Source organism: Diuraphis noxia, unplaced genomic scaffold (assembly GCF_037042655.1).
Source record: "Diuraphis noxia isolate RWA-SAM2 unplaced genomic scaffold, SU_Dnox_SAM2 contig0001, whole genome shotgun sequence".
Classification (NCBI taxonomy): domain Eukaryota; kingdom Metazoa; phylum Arthropoda; class Insecta; order Hemiptera; family Aphididae; genus Diuraphis; species Diuraphis noxia.
In genome coordinates, this window is record NW_028301711.1 from 36,391,339 (window position 1) to 36,411,797 (window position 20,459).

General features: G+C 27.2%; 1 protein-coding gene across 2 annotated transcripts in view; it reads right to left on the bottom strand.

Annotated features, from left to right (window-relative positions):
• Positions 1-11,714: 11,714 nt before the first annotated feature.
• LOC107169822 (two pore potassium channel protein sup-9-like) overlaps positions 11,715-20,459 on the bottom strand; it is an 86,386-nt gene continuing 77,641 nt past the window's right edge. For both annotated transcript variants that reach the window (XM_089216224.1, XM_089216226.1), the window contains exon 8: positions 11,715-14,417. In XM_089216224.1, the coding sequence (XP_089072350.1) occupies positions 14,099-14,417 (319 nt within the window). In that variant the 3' untranslated portion in view covers positions 11,715-14,098. The remainder of the gene's footprint in view (positions 14,418-20,459) is intronic.

A 20,459-nucleotide genomic window follows, 5' to 3' on the forward strand; every position in this document is an offset into this window, starting at 1 on the left:
TTTTATCAACACTTCAAAAAAACTTTTTCAGAAAAATTGAAAATTTCATTTGTATATAAATACCTCAAAAAAAGTCAAAATATTTTGAAAATTAAATCATGTAAAGAAAATGCCAATCTAAATAACTGGTAAAACTTTTAAGTATCTACGACTTATACTTTTTGAATAATAACAAATGTTTAAAATCGTTTGAAGATATATCGTTATCGTTACGCTATTTCGAAAAAATTTAAAATTCAAACGCACTTAAAATTTTTTCTATAACGACGCTTCGAGTTTTCTCTATAGCTGTTCGAAAGAAAACTTATGGAAAATTTAGTGTTGTATTCTTAATCCTTAGTTATAAACACAAAAAATTTTATGATTTTTCAGCTTCAAAATTATTTGCAAATTTTCGCGTTTTCGATATATTTCGTAAAAATTTGAACTATAAACACTTATAAAAAAAAATTGTGACTAACGATTTTTAATTTTTTTTAGCTACAATAAGAACAATTTATAAGGAACTTTGTATTAAATTTTCAAGTTTTTTTGGTCATCCAACATTTTTTTACCGACACTTCAAAAATTTTAGTGGTCTATAAATAACTCAAAAAAAGTCAAAACTTTTTGAAAATTAAACTGTATATATATATCACTAACATTATAATACTAATCACTAATATTACCCTTCCTCTAACCACCTCTATTGGGTAGACGGAAAAAAGTCCTCGGAAAAAAAGCCCAGAAATATAAATATAAATGTGAACACTTATAATATACCGTTTTACCATTTTATCCTTATAATTTTATAAGTTTTTTACATTTTGGAATGACAACAGAGTTTTAATTTCATTACATATTTAATATCATTTTACACTATACCAAACAAAATATTTGTACTATAAATTATAATTATTGTTATAATTTTACAGTCAACTGACCTTTATATGACTATATTATATGCCTACTATTTTTGTATTTGAGTAGCCGTAATCGGTTTATAAAATTGCCTATATTTGTTATACTTTTTTTCCGTTAGGTTTTTTTTTCTGGGCTTTTATTCCACGACTCCCCTTATTGTTAACGATAAATTATTACGGTTCTTAGACGGTTAGTACCTATACTTTTCTAGTCCCTGTACATAGTGTAGTATAGAGCACTTTGTCTCTAAGTAATTTTATATTTCTGTGACTGTGTAATTATGGAAAGAATTAAATCCACTCAAAGAAATGACAGTTTGTTTTAAAGATTTTATTTACGTACGTCAAAAATATTGTGAATTTTTTATTAGATGGAGATGTTCAAAATATAGTTCGTTTAAGTATACAGCTATTTTATGTGCAATATGATATTTTATATTTGTAATATAGTTCATTTATTATCATAATAATTATTTTTATTTTTTGCGTAATCTAACTGTGTGATCAAGATAATATTATAATAGTTATATCATTCAAATTTTAAATTTTTTACTATTATTAATTATTATTTTAGACAGCTGTATATAACAGTTAGGAATATCTTTGTGGATTTTATTTCTGGGTTTTTTTTCCTGTGGATTTTTTTCCAGTTACTTTTTTTCTGACTACCGTAATATTAATTCATTCAACAGTAAAATAGGAATGCGGTATGTTGTATAACTGCAGAAATTTAGTAGAAAATGGACGCCGAATACGACAGGGATTTTTGAAACTTTTGTTGTGTTCTCTATTTTTTACCTTATAAACGATTAGTAAGATAAATCGATTGCTGAAGTTTTGGGTGTTACAATAGGTCAATAAAACGTGCAGGCGTCTTTTTTATCTTTTATTTTATAATAATAATTATGTGCTATTGATATTTCACTATTTTAGATATAGAATTAACCATCTACGAATTACTGACCATGGCTATATTGACTGGTCATTTTCGAAATGAAATAAACTGGGAATAATATAAATACATAATATACACTCTTGGGTTGGTCGTCGCTGCCAGCCGCATACCGACAATTGTTATTTTTCTACAAAGCCGTTAACACGTGTAGAACTCAAAATGCAGCTGTCAACCACTGATTTATATATGGCATTAAATTCGACCATTGAAATTGCTTACAAAAGCAAAAAAAAAAAATGTCAATAGAACGTGTAGGCGTCTTCATGACGACGGTACCCTGCATCTTTGGTCTGAAAAATATGTCACATATTCTTATACATTTATATTATTTATGTGCTATTGATTTTCAGATATAGAATTAACCTTCTACGAATTACTAACCGTGACTGGTCATTTTCGGAATGAAATAAACTGGGAATAATATAAATATACACTCTTGGGTTGATCGTCGCCGCCAGCCGCATTCCGTCAATTGTTATTTTTCTACAAAGCCGTTAACACGTGTAGAACTCAAAATGTAGCTGTCAACCACTGATTTATATATGCTATTAAATAAGACCATTGAAGTTGCTTACAAAAGCAAAAAAAAAAAATATCAATAGAACGTTCAGGCGTCTCCGTGGCGGGCGCCTTCATGACGACGGTACCCTGCATCTTTGGTCTGAAAAATACCATTGTATCCCCCTGAAACATGGAACGTACACGAGGTTACATTACTCTCCAGGCACCGTACAAATAATATTTGTGAAAGCTGGAACAATAGGTTTCCGCATTTAATCGGCCATAGTCATCCAATATTCGTAAGAGGGGCAAAATAGGGTGGGAGAACATGGGGAAAAGTGGGACACTGAAGTCTGTAGGGCTATTGTTCAATTAAAAATCAAATTTTATTTACCTAATCTGTAGGTTATGGTTATTGTGAATAAATTTATTATATAAAAAAAAAATCAGTTTATTTCAATTCTTAAATTTTCACTGAAAATTGTTATTGATAAGGTAAAAAGTGTAATTTACCTCATATTTGTAAGTGGGGTAAAATAGAGTACCTTGTACCTACGTGTAAAAATGAATACAAATTCATTTAACAGTAAAGAATGAATTCTTTCAATATATTTTTGGATACATTTAAAAAAAATTATTATTATAAAAAAATGCAAAAAAAGGATTGTTGTAATCTTCGGGATACGATAACACGGAATTGTATGATTATCTGTTTATGCATTATGCAGCTACTAAATTCAAAATTACAGCTTGACATTTCAATTATTTATTTTCAATCGAAGGCATAACCTATTCAGTTAGATTCTTAAAAATTAATATTTTCCATTCGATTAAAAAACTATTAACATGCGTCTTGTATCCTTTTGCCATATGACAGTTTTACTTCACATATTTTCCTTATACACTTTTCAAATCCGTTGTGTACATTTACAATTCCAGACTTCATAATACTTTGTGTTGGGGTTCACTAAAAAATGGGGGCTGGTTAAAAATTAAATTTCTTTGTCCTACTCACAATTCTATGTGATTTATACATATTCCTATTTGGCTATATGCCTTCGATATTAAAAAATCCTCTACGCCTTACAGCTCTCGTAGATACACATTAAACAATAAAATTATTCATAGATTCTAAAAACCGTTGGTGATAACTGGTATACATGAAATTTATTTCAGACATCGATGTACATTAGTATCATTTATTTATCATCAATTTGTTATTTAAATCACGTTATTATGTAAAGTATAGAATCTAATAAGTAATAACTCATTTAAATGTGTTCATAAAATTGTCCGTTTGAAAATTATCACAGTTTTTGCAAGTAGGTACCTATTGTTCATAACTCATAAGATTTAGCAATGCTATTTTTAAAATTTGCAAAATGGTTCTTCGGCTAGGACCAGATTTTTAGAGTATAATACTTGGTCTTTCAATTTGGAACCAGAAATTCGAAACTATTATAAAATAACTAGGTATATAAGTTTCGATTGTTATGAGTTATGAGTATTTAAGTATAACAATTTTTGGATAAAAGATCCTAGGAGTTTGTAAGATCTAGAGTGGTTGGCGAATGTATCAAGTACCTAAGCGTAAAGTTTCCTAGCAAATAATCATATATAATTTATGTATCTCATTATTACTCATTTATAATTACGGGTATTGATGCAGGTTTTAGAAAGTCATATTTTAGAATGTCGAGTTTTAGAATACTAAGTTTTAGAAACACTATGTTTTAGAAAATAAAACTTTTAGAATACCAAGTTTTAGAATTAATAAATTCATCTTGAACTCAATTGAACAGTGCACAACATTAAATTGTTTAAAAAGCTTAGGACACGATTTAAAAGTTCCGTCTAAATTCCAAAATTGTGAATTCTTTAAATAATTACAATTTTCAATTGTTGTGAAAATCATGATATAATCATCATTTCGTTTAACAGTTTTAATTAAAAATTTCTTTCCACTCAATGTATCAACAGATAAATCATTAAGATCAGAAATGTGGTTTGGATTTTTTATATTTGTTTTTCTTTGCCTTTTTTTAAAACAATTGATTTAGCTGAGCATTTTGAAATTTGAGAAGCTATAATTTTTTCCAATTGTGAAATTGAATCTTGATATATAGAACTTGGTGTATCGTTAGTCTCAGCGGCCTTTCTTTTTATGACATTTTTAATTTTTTTACATTCAATTATCTGCGAAATTGGGCCATGACAGTGATCGGAAATACTTAATTACCTTTATCATCGGATATGTGTGTGTTGGCAATCATAGTAGTTTGGAACTTAGCTGCACAGTCGTGACATCTCCAATAATAAACTATTTTGCCATCAATTTTACGATTATAAATTTTATTGAAAACGTATAAAAACCTGTTTACATCTAACATATCATGTTTTTGATGAGTCGATTTCATCAACGTCAATGTAATATTAGAAATTGTATTTTGCATTTTGGCCAACAATTTATAAAATTTTATGTAACTCTACGTAGGTATTTAGTACGCGATGTACGGCAACGGCACTAGACTAAGAATACTTTTTGATATTTCTCGTATTCGACTAGATATAAAATAATCATATATTATATCAATATAGAACCATAATTCTACGATAATTATTAAACGATAATATCTTACGATAATAGTGGGCAATATCAATAAAATAGAAACTTGATAACAATGATAACGATTATTGAGTAACAAAGCATTATATTTATAAATATAATGTATTTTGACATTTTCCGTCTTCCCGATCAAACATAAACTAATTACAGATTTGGAAAAGTAACATAATTTCTACACTCTGTATCGTAAATTCTATTACAAAAAAAGACTGTATTTTATTTAAAAACTGTATTTATTTCTTTTATTTTCTAAAACACTATTTAATATTTTTCTAAAACTCAGCATTCTAAAACTTGATTTTCGAAAACATGCACCCAAATCTTAATTACGCACACATTAAAACTACCTACCCGTTTTTAATGATGAAAAAAATGTTTTGTGAGTTTTTATTTTATGCGAAACTACTTTTATAAAACACGAGAATGTGAAAAACATTTAGTATGGGATAAGGGAAAAGGACATACACATACCTAACCAATAGGGTGATCAAGCTCATAATTTTAAAATCCGGATTATAAAGGGACTGAAAATAGACTTAAAAATTTTTATAATTATTCGTATTATGTACCTAGTACCTATAATAGTACCTATAATACCTAGGTACCATGTACCTATTTAATATTGTATATATTATATATTTGTTTTATTAAATACCTGACTATCTAATTATTTAGTATTTATATTTTAATACCCATCTAAGTTCATAAGGTGTAATTCGATGAATGGATATCATGTTTCAATAAAATAAATATCACGCATTCTTTAAATATTTAATTATATGGGTATTTACTATGTTTCATTTTAAGTTTTGTTATTTCAAAAATTATTTCAGATACCTAAATGACAATATATTGTAATATACTTTACAAAAACTAAATTCAGAGGTACTTACCTATTATTAAAGTATTTGCTAAATCCGTCATAATATGTATTATAAATTTATTATAATTGACCGACTATTATAATCATTCACATACGTGTGGTACAATAGTTCCAAGACGTGACATACAGTGAGATCTAGTGGAGACACCGGGCAACGGATTTGTATTGCTTACAGTTTCCTATTACGTTGGGTAGCGCACGGCTTATCATACACACCGAGAGCTGGTTTCAGCGACGGCTTGTATAATAAATATTTATTATTTTGTTTGAAATCGACGTTCATACGTCCATAGTACTACAAGTATTGTAGCTCGATGAGGAGTATTGAAACATTTATATATTTATATACATTTATTTATACTTCTATGGTTGCGTTCTGTTTGTAAGTATTGAGAATTGAGATCTTACAATAAATAAGATGTTATTATTTCGGGTTTGATTTCATTCAATATTATTAATTGACTGCGTTTAGTAACGACATTACGCCAAAAAATAAAATTCTGTAGTAGCTATGCTGTACTCATCAACCAGTAAAGCACCGTAATTAATATTTTAAATTTAATATTCAATGAAGAACAATTTTAAACGGAGATAGATCGTACGCCTGTATTTTTAAGAATATATTATTATAACATATTATTTATTTTAAAATTATAGATAGTGGGTAATATATTTATATAAAAGTTATATGATGATAGATTTTTGACCAAAAAAAAAATCCATATAATATGATGTATTAATTTATTACTAAGATATTTCATATAACATCACAGTTCTGTGAATGTAGAACAGAACTGCGTACTTAAATAAGTTCTGGGTATAGTTAAAATATTTGTTTTAAATTTATTGTGTACAAAAACAATAATATACTGTATGATACTATGATAATTTGAAAGTTTCAGGTCTCTATGAATAGTGTTTTTGAATTACAAGAAAATGACTAAAATCGATTTGTTGTTGTTTAAATATTCAATTATAATCATTAATCAATAATTGAACTTGAGATCTTTATTAAAATGACAATTTGTGTGTGTGTGTGTGTGTGTGTGTGTGTTTTTTTATGAATAAAAAGACAAATAAAACTTTTTTACCATTAGTAAAAAATTTCTGAAATTAAAATATTTATAATTAGTACTAATTATTCCAAGGTCAAATTTTAAAAATTATATATTTATTATTTAATAAAAAGTTATATTTTAAGATATTAACAAAAAATTCTTACATATTGATTTGATGAAAAATTTAAGTCTACAGCAGCTTTCATTTTTGAATCAAAACTAAAACAAAATTCGGTTATTCAATTTTATTGTTTTTACAAATATTTTAGATTCTGAACGAAGTGATGAATGTATTGATTTTACAATGATGTGTGTGCATAACTAGTCGAAATGATGCTTAGATTTCAAACTTTGGAGGTGGTTTTCGATGTAAAATTGAAGATCCTTGGTGCATTATAGAGGTCAAAAGTAAACATTTTCGAATAGTTTTCAAAAAAATCGAGAAAAACAAAAAAAAATGACAGAAAAACGGGAATTTTTACGCAAAACCAGTTTTCGACCAAATCGATATTTTTATATGGTTGTAATTCAAAAACTAATCACTGTAAATACTTGAAATTTTCACCAAATGTTAATGTTAGTGACATCTATATACAGTTTAATTTTCAAAAATTTTCGACTTTAAAAAACGTGAAAATTCGTAAATTATTTTATGCTAGAAATTCATAAAAAGTTTTCCTTTTATATCTAAGATTTGAAAATTTAATACAAGGCTCATAATATATTTTTACAATAGCAATTGAAAAATAAAAGAAATATATAGTCACAATTTTTTTTTTTTATAAGCATTTAAAGTTCAAATTTTGACTAAATACGTAAAAATTACGGCAATGTTCAAATTATCTTAGATAGAAATTCATAAAAGTTTTTCTTTTTAATTCTAAGATTTGAAAATTTAATACAAGGCTCATAATATATTTTTTCAATAGAAATTGAAAAATAAAAGAAATGCGTAGTCACAATTTTTTTTTACAAGGATTCAAAGTAAGAATTTTGACACCAAATGTAAAAATCACGAAAATCACGAAAATTCGCAAATTATTTCAAACTAGAAATTCATAAAAAATGTTCTTTTTAAATCTAAGATTTGAAAATTTTTAATAATCTATAATATATCCTAGACAGATAAATTGTCTTCGCTCAGAATCGTTTTTCGTATACAATGATATACCTAATATCATTGGATTCAAATTTAATTCCATCCATTACAGTAACCCACTTGTAACCTACTGTACAGCAGAGCGACATCCACGACTTACCCGCCTTTTTACTTTTGATTTCTTAAAGATCCAACTAGATCCAGTTTCAAATTCAAAATACAATACAAGTTGGTGATTAAAGTATTTTTACAGATACAGAAACAAAACAAGATAGATCATTGTAAAAGTAAAACCAATACAATTTTCTTGCCACATTGAGAAAAAAAATATTACTTCAATAACGATAATGATTAATTACTATCAAGTTTCACGTTAGTCCTAAATTCTAATCTTGGTTCTTTTTTTTCTGACCAAATACCGACATACGAGTATTGATATTTGATTAGATAGTGTAGGTACATATAATAAATTCATGATGTTATATGGGGTATGTCCTCATCCAAATTCTCCTCGTGGTTCTCTTTATCATCATACATTTTCTGATTTTCATAACACAATTATATATGGAGCGATAACGCTGATAATGACAATGTTTAATAATACTTATGTTGTATTCGAGTACACACATGTCAGTAAAAATCATATACAATGTGATTCACATTAAACATCTGCTTTCTATAAATCATTTATACCTATATTACAAAGACATGTATGCTACAATAGTTCAGTCGTGTTGTTGTGAACAAAATATGTTCCTCTCGTTCCGTTATAAAACTCACCCGCAAATAAATATATTACCTAGGTAAAAATATTATAGTCCATGTTTAGTTAAAAAGTGAAACAATTTATTAGGCATATAAAAATATTTGTAAAATAAAATCTCTATTTTATTTTAAAAAAATATATAAAAATGTATATTTATACATAGGAATCATTTCTAGTGATTTTTTATTTCAATATAAAAATTTACTATTACATCAAACAAATCTCGTAATCACGAAAATTGGATGCAATTGTCGGGGGTAAACTGTTATCTTTGTCCATTACCCTCTCGATTTTATCACTCAAATGTCCTCAACACAATATATTTACGAATTTATGTGACGTGGTATTATGTAAACAGTCTACATTAATTATTTGCGTCACTAGAGTATAATATTAGTGTATTTTCGTCATTATATATGTTTGCTCGCGTTTGTCTCCGAATAGAGGACCTTATAGGTCACTGTGAGTTTGAAATATTCTTAAAGGAAAATCACTATAGCAATAATAACATCATGTTGTTTTCAAAAGCGAACTGAGTTTGTTTTTTCATACTTAAACGCTTGTATTGAACGAGATGGACAAGGTGACACCTGACGTGAATAAACAGAGGGTTTCAATAATTATACGTTTTGAGTCGAAAATGGCTCAAAGCTCAAGATAATATTTAACGATCACATTTAACGTGGACGCGTGACGTAAGATACAAAATAGTGGTGATGAGTACAGGATACAAATATTACGAGTATATTATATGGTCGAACTCGGATCCGGACATTTCGGCGTGGGTCTATTTCGGCGTATAGTCATTTTTTTCATAAAATTATTTTAATCGCGTTTAGATAATGTAATGTTAGCATTTATCTCACTTTCGTCGGTGCCGTATGAACTGTATATAATAATAATAATAATAATAATATATATTATACTGTCACACATCATAATCTATATTACGGTATAAGTAATAAAGATATAGGTAGTTAACCTATACGATGTATCGATAGACGATAATTGAGTAATATAAGATAGTCAAGTAGTTAGAAGTCACCATGGCACAAGCAATCAAAATTTTAATAAGTGTTTAATAAGGAGAATACAAAGTGGTCGAAACCCCTTCTTTTGCAGATAGAAACAGGCAAAAGTCCATAAAAAAAAAATATATATCGACGTTGATAAATGTATTTTAAAATTAGTCAGCGATTATGATAATCGTAATATTATGAGTTTTTTAAGAGGAATAGCACATAATTTAAGTATGATGACCTGAATATTTTTATAGCATTCTCTTAAATATATCTAATTATTATATACAGTTTTTATACAAAAATAATAATAAAATAAATATAATGTTTTCTCTTTATTTTAAATTATTTATATATTTATATTTTATAGTGGCCTACCTAATTTCTTAAATTGGCCTTACGGCCATACGCCGAAACGACCCTACGCCGAAACGGCCACGCCGAGATAGCCACGCCGAAATGTCCTAGACCGGGTCGAATTATATAGAATACAATGTTAGTATACGATGATAGTTACCTACGCTTTGAATTTGTTTTTTGAATTCATATCTAAAAGAGTGTAAAAATAACATAATCACGGAGTCTAAATAAGTGAAATTAAAACTGTGAAATCGAAAATAGCGAAATAATATACAAAAAAGTGTTAAGCCAATTATTATATTATTATAAGCATTTTTTAATTCACCCCTTTTGGGCACTCATAAGTCTGCATGAAATGGGAAGGACTTGGTGTTGTAATAAAAGGGAGCCGTTTGGAATTGCATATTCCTAAAATGGTAGACCAAAGGGCTCCAACAATAATTATATTATTGAACAATCACATAATAATAAGCCCAAAAGAGGTGAATTAAAAAATGCTTTGGTGGTTTTTCATTTTATATGAAAATACAACTATGTCGACTGTATAAAGTTTGATTAAAAAAAAAAATCATATTATAAATCTTAAATTTATATTCCTGTTAAGAGTGTTAAGACATTTCGTTATTTGAGTTCAGGCAAATTTAACAAATGGTACATTTACACATAACATGATACATACATACAAAGCATATATTACCGCTATGTTTCTATGACTTATGTATGTAATATACAATATTTGAGTACCTACCTAAGTATTAGATTGTAGTTAAGTAAAATAAATATATTAATCTAAAAAAAAAAACGATAAGGATTTTATAAAACCTATTAAAAAGAAATACTACTTATCACTCATCCTTCCCCTTTAAATTTCCATTTCAAATAATTTCGTGTGCTTAATTTTTGGTAACAGATAAGGCTCCAAAGTTTATAATATATTAGTTAAACAAACAATATTACACGCATATATTACTTATTCTATACCTCTGCGAGTTATGATTAAATGTTTTATAACCAGGTAGATGTTGGACATGGTAATATTATTATGTAGTGAACTGATCGTGTAATACAATTTAGATAAAAAAGTATTATATAACACATTGATTAGCATATAATAATATACAGGTGTGTGCCGTTACCCGGGCCACGAGTCATTTTTATAACTTGTTTAGCTAGTTCAATAATTATAATGGTTCTGGTCCAGTTATCAGATACTATCTGTTATTGTTACTTAGGCAGTAGAAATCACGCATCATGTCACTGGTTATAATATAATAAATATAGTTTAGGAAAAAAAATAAAAAGTGATTTGGTCAGAGTATGCCAGATTTGAGGTCACCTTCACTTAAATGCGGAAAACCAATGATAATTACAGTTTTACCCGTTTGCCTAGACATCACATTATGTATATAATATATGATTCATAATATTCTGAGATAAAAAATGGTTTTTAAGAGAAGAGGACCACGATTACCAAGAATACTGATTGTATAAAATATTATCAAAACAGTTAGTTATAATAATTATATTATATTAACAACAAAATCATAAAAAAAAATATATATATATATATTTTATAAAAAGTCTACATATAATTATGATAATAATATTTCGTATATTACGATTTACATAAATGATAATTATAATATTTCATATGTTATGATTTAAAAATTATAAACAATAAATAACGAGTTTTCGTAAGACCTTTACTTTTTCATATAATACAGTTAAATAAATTATCATGACTATGCTTGGTTAAAATTTAATACAAAAATTTAAGTGGGTACCTAATAATAACATACAAGATTGACTAATTTCCGGTCTTGGGGATTTAAAACTGTTACCTATAGTTTATACGGTATTGTAATTGAATAAAAGCGTATGGTGATTTAAATGTGATTGCGCGTATGTCAATTCGTTTGTCGTCGTGGTCGCATAAATAGTATTATAATATGCTGTATTAAAGTCAGGAAAGTTGGATACAAATATAGGAAATATATATGCAACCATGTATACCACCACGGCTGTATTGAAAAATATACGATATTTAGATGTTTTAACCTTAGATCATCGTCATATAGACGAAAATCGTTTTTAAATAATATCGAGTGTGTGTTAAAAAGTGTTAAGCAAAGCCCGATAACCAATATTAACCATATTGAAATTTCTAACCTGTGTAGACAAATGATTTTTAATAAAAAATATTCCAAAGACGGCGCTTATAGTAGGTATCTAATCTCGAATGTTTAGTGTAATATTATATATATTACCTACGGAAATTGACTATTACTGTTCGATAGTGGTTTAAAAAGCAAAACGTAAGTTACATAATTACAATTAAATAATTCTGGTATATTGGAGATAATAAAGAATTCTACTTCAAAATAGTAAATATTTATTAAAAAAAAGAATTAAAACTGACATATAATTATTCCACGATAAAAAAATATTAATGTCTTATAATACTCTAGTATTCTAAACTGATCCAATATTGAACGCTGATCGTGAACGTAGTCTTTTCTAGTTTATAAATTTCCACCGTGTCATCACCAAAAAAGAATCAAGCAATATAATAATTATTCCGTGTCAATCGTGTCATCGTTAGTTTCGGTGCAATTTTGTTACCTAAGACCTAAGTAATATATTTTTATTTTTATCAAAAACCGTTAATATTTCTATTTTTAATCCCGTCGAAATAGTTTTTGATAATTTACCTACACTTAGATGATAATTTCTTTGATTCGTATATTATATATCATTATGTGTATAGTATATTGCAGGGATTTGAAACCCATTGACTACACTTTAAATGTTCATATTTTATTTTTGCACAGTTATATTTTTCATATAATTTTCAATATAATTTAGCTATTTTGGCTAAATAAATAAAATAAAATGTAATCGTTTATTAATAGTTTTATAATAGGTATGTTCTATACAATTATTATTATTATCTGGTCGGATTTTCTCTTAAAAGCATATTTTTTTTGGATATTTTAAAATTTTTTACTCATATTTCCATGTAAGATAAACAATAATAATAGCAATATACTAATCAACTCGATTAGTATTATATCAAATCTAAATTATTATTTTTAATTTGAAAAATTGTATGGATGTAATTGAAAAAGTTATTAACCCCTAACAAACAGTATGAAGATTATAGCAAATTGTTTAATATGTAAACGTTAAAATTTCAAAAATAACATTAAATAATGTATTTAACATATGAATTTTAGTGTAAAACAAAGTCTAGGCGTACTGTTTGAGTTTCCGAAGACTGTGAGTGATTTAATTCATGTCGCATACGAGCTATAGAAGATGAGTATAGTTATAAATAGAAAAATTATGGACAATTAAGTATAATTATACTGGGCAGTTCAAAAGTGTAAATCCGAAAACTGCTCAGCAAACATAATTCACAGGTAAACGACCCTTATATAATTATTGTAAGCATTAGACAGTCGAGTTTATTAAATATTTTTTTGATTCTTAGCTAATAAACAGTATATTACTATTAGCGTTTGTAATGATTGATGAATTGTCGACGGTTGATGACGGGATAGACGTAAGAGAAAAATACTGCATTTATATTTATATACCTATCGGAATAATACAAAACACTTGATCAAACTCGATTATTTATTACTACTAATAATTTATCCTAATATCTTCATTTTTGAAAACAGACGAAGACTATTGAATGACTCTGTACAATTAAATATGACCACGTCTATATTTCATGCAATAGTGACGAGTAAACTTAGAGACCATATTACATTTTGTCATGGGAAGAGGAATGAACATATAATAATAATATATCCCTAAATTATCATGCATCATGCTGCAACCCTGATCCAGACCGTACGATATATGCCTACGAGTATACCGTCCTCCAAAACCACCCTAAATCTCCATCGATGTCATTGTCCTTATATGGACACCCGTTTCATGGACAGCAGGGGTTGTTCGGTCGGCGGACTGTTGTATACTACGGCGGCCGCTGCTGCGGCATTTGCGGCCGCCCTTTCCGCCGGCCGTATGTCCCGGTTGTAGTCGTACTGCACTGGCCCCACGCACGTACATGAACAGACGGACACCTGGTCCACGTCGTCACCCGCGTCCCGACCAACTGTGTGCCCGGCCAAAAGTTTTCCATTGACGGACGTCACCGCTTCTCCGTCAACGGTGATGACGTGTTGTGACACGCCTTGCAGCTCATTGTCTTCACGCCTCACCTCTTCTGCGTTCCTGAAAAACATAACAATTATTATTATTTATCAGGTATGCCTCTATATAACATTATATTGTTTTAACACAGTAAAGGCTGGGTTTACTATCATAGTTCCTCGGTTACGCTTAACCCATTGATTTTACCAGCCGAATTCCGTGGTTTTAATCTTATTTCAACTATTTTAAATCGAGCTCTAAGATGGACAATAAAATAATATTAAATTTTATTTTTGAATATTATTTTATTTTTTAATTTCAATAAAGGGAGGCTTTGAATTAGGGACGAAGATTACAAGGGAGTAAATGCCTCATTATATCATAATAATTATACAAAAAATATTTAAATATATATAAATAAATTAAATTCTTTGCGGTAAATATTGCAATAATTATAATTACATACATTTTGAACTGCAAGAAGGATCTGGATATACAACTACAAGTGGCAAAATTATTAATCTGATGGGATGAAGCATCAATCTCCAGACCGTGTTGATTAGATATTGATTAGAATTAGACATAACGTGACATATTCGAGTCACAAGTTCCATTTTACAGAATGTACCTATTTCATGTTTAGAGCGAACCATATGACAAAATTGTTAAATTGATAAAATTGTCTCGTTTAGTCACATAACACTATATTATTATAACCTATTATTTATAGTATCATACATTTTTAAAGAAATGCCTTACTTTATTTATTTACAATTTAAATGCTTTTTACACTTCGAAGTAAAAGAATAAATAAATAAAACTGTACCTATAATACTGGATAAAAAAATTGTATTGAAATAATGGTATATATTCAGGTATAATATTATATTAAATTTGAATTTTGGCGAAATACCTTCAATCACGGTTCTAAATATTTATGAATAAATCAACCTGCGTTGACCATCATATTATATTAATAGGAAATAAAGTTTATGTTTACATATAATAAGTGTATAAACTTATGCTCTTTTGCTAGGTTATTATTTTATATTTTTAAAACATCCAGATATCTCTAAAAATAACGAAAAGTGTATGTTATTAAAATGTTGGGAGTTTGTAATTTGCATCAAATTAAAGATATGTAATTTGCACCACTGCAGGTAGTCAAAAATAGTGTTTGTAATTTGCACCAAAATAAGGGTATGTAATTTGCGCCACCCACAGGTAGTCGAAAATAGAATTTGTAATTTGCACCAAAATGATTATTTATTTGTTCGATTATCGTTTATCAAATATTCGATTATTTAATTTCACTTATAATTTTTTAATTGGCTAACTTTTTATATTTATACTAATTCGATATCAATTATATATATAATTTTTTTAATTAGCTAACTTTGTTTTATTTTCATAATAATATGACTTTAATCATGCATATTTTTTTTTTGACCAACTTTTTTTATATTCAAAATTATACGATTTTATATAAATTTATTATGACAATTATATGTGCATAAGCTCAGCTATTTTATAAATAAAAACTAAGCTACATTTATATGAGGATATAAAAATTTGTAAGTTTATACTATCGAAATACTATCGAAAAAATAATCGATTTTAATTTTGGTGCAAATTACAATTCCTATTTCTTACTACCTGAGGATGGGGCAAATTACATATCTTTATTTTGGTGCAAATTACAAATGCATTTTAAAAAAATGGTACGAATTATACATGTTGTAAATATTTTGGGTCAATTTTGGTGCAAATTGACTAGGTACAGGCAAAATGTTTAGTATATTTTACAAAATGTATATGCTTTAGAAGACTGTCGATATTAACATTTATTTTATTTTAATATTCAAACAAGACAGCTGGTGTATGTGTTTACATCCATACTACCAGTAGATCTAATATGCTGGTGATAAAAATTAATTCTCGAATGAAAATGTAATTTAAAAATATGAAAGGCAAGTGGTATTCTTTATGTGTTTTGAATTAATTGTGTTTTGTTTTTATATAATATATCAGACCCTTAACCAAATAGTACCTTTTCTGCCGCAACCGCTTGAATATTTATGTTCCTAATATAGCCGAATGCGCATTATCCGATATTTACACAGATGACGATACTATGCTAATGACTACCAGGACCATTATATGATTCTCACCTTCTTCTGACCGTTGCAATAAGTGTATTTTATAGTTATTAATGCATTAATACATATTATATACGAAAATATTGAATGTTAAAAATATCAAATATCTACCCACACAAAAATTTATACAATGACATGATGCATGTCTATAAAAAAAGTACGGTTATTTGTTTTATATCTACCATTTTGATGTAGTTTTATAGGGATATGAGAATTGATTGAAATCATAGCGAAACGTTTAAGTTCGATTAAATGGTACCTAAGGATAATATTATTGTTGTAATGGAAATCGGCGTGGTGGGCTGATGCGGTCTAAAATTGTCAATCAGGGGAGGAAATTAAACCTTCCCCGAGTAATATGCTTTATACATATACATATAAACACATACACATATCGATCCCTGTATTTAGAAGATATACCGAGTCGCCGAATTTATATTATAATTATTATTTACTCAATTGCGCAATGTAACGTTGATTGACGACTCACAAAATTGTTTGTGACATCAATTCGATTATAAAGTTGGTCTCGGCCATTCTCACAGTATATATTAGATAAATTGTTTTGTAGTTATTTGGACACGTTTAGACACGTGAACAACATAATACGATAAAACACAGCAGTGTCGTCCCTTTAAACATTTGTATAGGAAAAGTGTATGTGTGAGTCTGTGAGTGTGTGAGTGTTCAAATAAATAACTCTATATGACAATAAAGATTTAATTTTTTTTATAATATTGACGGAATTCACACTAAAATATATACACTCATTTTTAGAGGCGAAAAGAAATAAATTACCGATATAATTTTCTATTATTATAAATAGAATCCTAAAAATGACTAAATCTGAATATTGGTAGGATGTTTATGCGCACATTTTTACACAAAGCTTAAAATTGTTTATCATAATACAATATAAACGAATGCATTTTTTAAGGTGTGTTTTGAGAGAACTTTGTACCCAAATGTGCTATCTTTGTCTTACTAATAGATAACTATTAGCATATTAGAAGTGTCTGCAGAATAATCCATTTAAATATCTATTTTTTTTTATATATATAAGTCAATTTAACTATAATCAGATTTAAAGGTAAGAATATTATATAGGCCTCATCTTTTCTCGGCTTTTTGATATTTTCATTTTGAAGCAAGTCACGAGTATTTAAAATGTTGATAACTTCTTTTATAATTAAAATATAAAAATATATTTACGTAGTATCCTTAAAAATGTTCTTACCTTTAATTTTCCTAACGATCAGGTGAATTTTATTTTAAAAATAAAAATCTTAAATAAGCTATATTACGCGATAGTTTGACGGACATATTACATAACGGGTACCAAGTCCTCTCGAGAGGTTAAAAGGAAGGTTAATTAATTAAATTTATAATGTCTATAGTGGTTTTTTATGCTTTCTCCGCGCTAAAATAACAAAACATAAAATTCTGTCTCGGAGTATCAAGTCTTAATTTTTTCGTATTCAAAATGCATTATTTTGAATACACTCCACCAAAACATTTAGGATTAATATTCAAATATAGATTAACATTTAACATAAAAATAATCAGAAATTCTTAGGATATCTCAAAGGATTTGAGGATATTACTTTTACATTTTATATAGTCAATTTTAATTTTTCTATGTAAGACTTTTGTAAATTTATATTAGACGCTTTGCGATATAATATTATAAATATGTATGTTATTACATAAATATAATAAAGACGGCTTGTATACATACTTTATAAGAAATGTAATTATGTTATATTAGTTTTAAAATATATTACACAATTAAATTATTTTATTTTCCATATTTGAAGGATTTAAAAAATATTACTAAAAAAATCTTATATTTTTTTTAGTTGAAGGAGGAAAATAAATTTAATATTTACAAATTATAATATTCATATTCGCTTTAAACGATTCATGTTTAAAATGTTTTGAACAAACGGCTTTTATGTATAACAATATAATATTATAATATTATCAATTCAGTGAGTACCGGACGTTAAGGTTATCAACAAAATATAGAAATCTTAACTTATGTTGTTGATCGATGTATTTTTTTCTTTTTGACTTAATTTTATCATCAAACCTTAAATGTATTATGTTAATCATTTTTTTTTTATATTGAAATTCTCGGAATGATACTTTGTATACCTATTTAGTATTTATACTATCATAACCGGTCAGACAATCAGCTGCAGAAATGAGTGTATAATATATTATGATATAATATTATATTAGGTATGATATAATATTATATTAAATTATAATATATTATGGACACGTGTAAGGAACTGGTACACGAGTAAACCATGATAATAACAAACACTACAATTCCGGTCAATGAACTATATACACTTTTAGGACCGAAAAAAGAGGAGTAACCTTTTACATTACACAACACATATAGTGGGTGATACGAGATTTATACAGAGTGTGATATCATACAATGGCCCATACACAAAATCACAAAATAACTGACGTATACTTATAACATTGTGTTTGTGGCCATGCAAAACGTGTGATTATTTTTAATTTAAATGTAGTATTATAATTATTATTATGATGATGATGATGTATACATTCCAAATCAGCGTTGGTTTCAGAGTCATAGTGGAAGAAACCATGAAATATATTTTGAGAGGACACTATTTAATTTTTGCTAAAATGTTGTTCTTTCTTTAACAATAATTTATAGCATTATTTCCTATGGAATATATAGGACGCAAGTATAGTATTCTCCCAAGAATAATTTTATTTTAAAATTTAATTGTAATTTTTTTCTTATATAAATATAAGAAAAAGTAGTTACTATTAATTTTGTATTTTATAAAAGGATTTGATCCTATGTGGCAAAAAATATACAGTTAAACTTCTAAATAGCGGACACTCACTGGACCATAAACATTGTCCGCTTTTGTTATGTGTTCATTATTAGCAAACATAAATTACCTAATAAAAATATAATTTTTAATGACTTTTCGAAAAAACACTTTTATCAAGATATATTATGTAGGTTTTGATTATAATTAGGTATAGATACAAACGGTAAGACTGACGATACCTAAATTTCAATTCGGGAATTCATGTAATGTGTATTTTCGTCATTATCTATCGTTCGTTTAAGTTTTTTGATTGTATAAAGATATTCTACTCGTATCCATTAAATTGTAAAGCTAAGTTTTTATTGGAAGTACAAAAATAGCATTTGTTATTAATTTATTATTAATTTATTTTTACAAACAAAAAAATTTTTTACATTATTTTATATAACACAAATTATATAATCATCTAATCTCCTTCTTTAAGCTTAAGATTGTAAATTGCTTATAAATATATAAAACATATTATGCACTATTCGAGTAGGTTAGGTAGATTACCTAAATAAATATGTTATTATTATATTATTATTTCAGTTATCTTTTTCTTTTGAGCATTTTATTTTCAGAACCGTTGATATTACCTACTGTTTTAAATACCAAACCTTGCGAAAATGTAAACTATTGTACGATTCAATATCTTACTGCTCAAAAACATTGATAGGTACTATTTATCATTTTTAGATACCTATTATTGTATATTATTTTACATTCATACCTACTAGAATACACTGTACGGATTACGAGTTTATTTGAACGTGTGTGCGATATGATTATTAATATTTAATAACAATAATCAATGATGATAATAAATAATAATAATAATAATAATATAGGACTGCAGCCGAGTTGCAAACAATAATTATTTTCTAAGTATTTATTTAGGTAATTAGAGCCTTTAGAGGTTGTGTGGCTATTTCTATGAACAAACGTATCAATACGCGTCATAACAAATTTGAGTACACTAGTCTCATCTGATTGGTCGTCTAAAATCATTCTAATATTTAACAAAAATAAGATAATATTCTAGAGTTATTATCATAAATTACCTGGATAACTAGATAAATGGTGTGAATAAATCT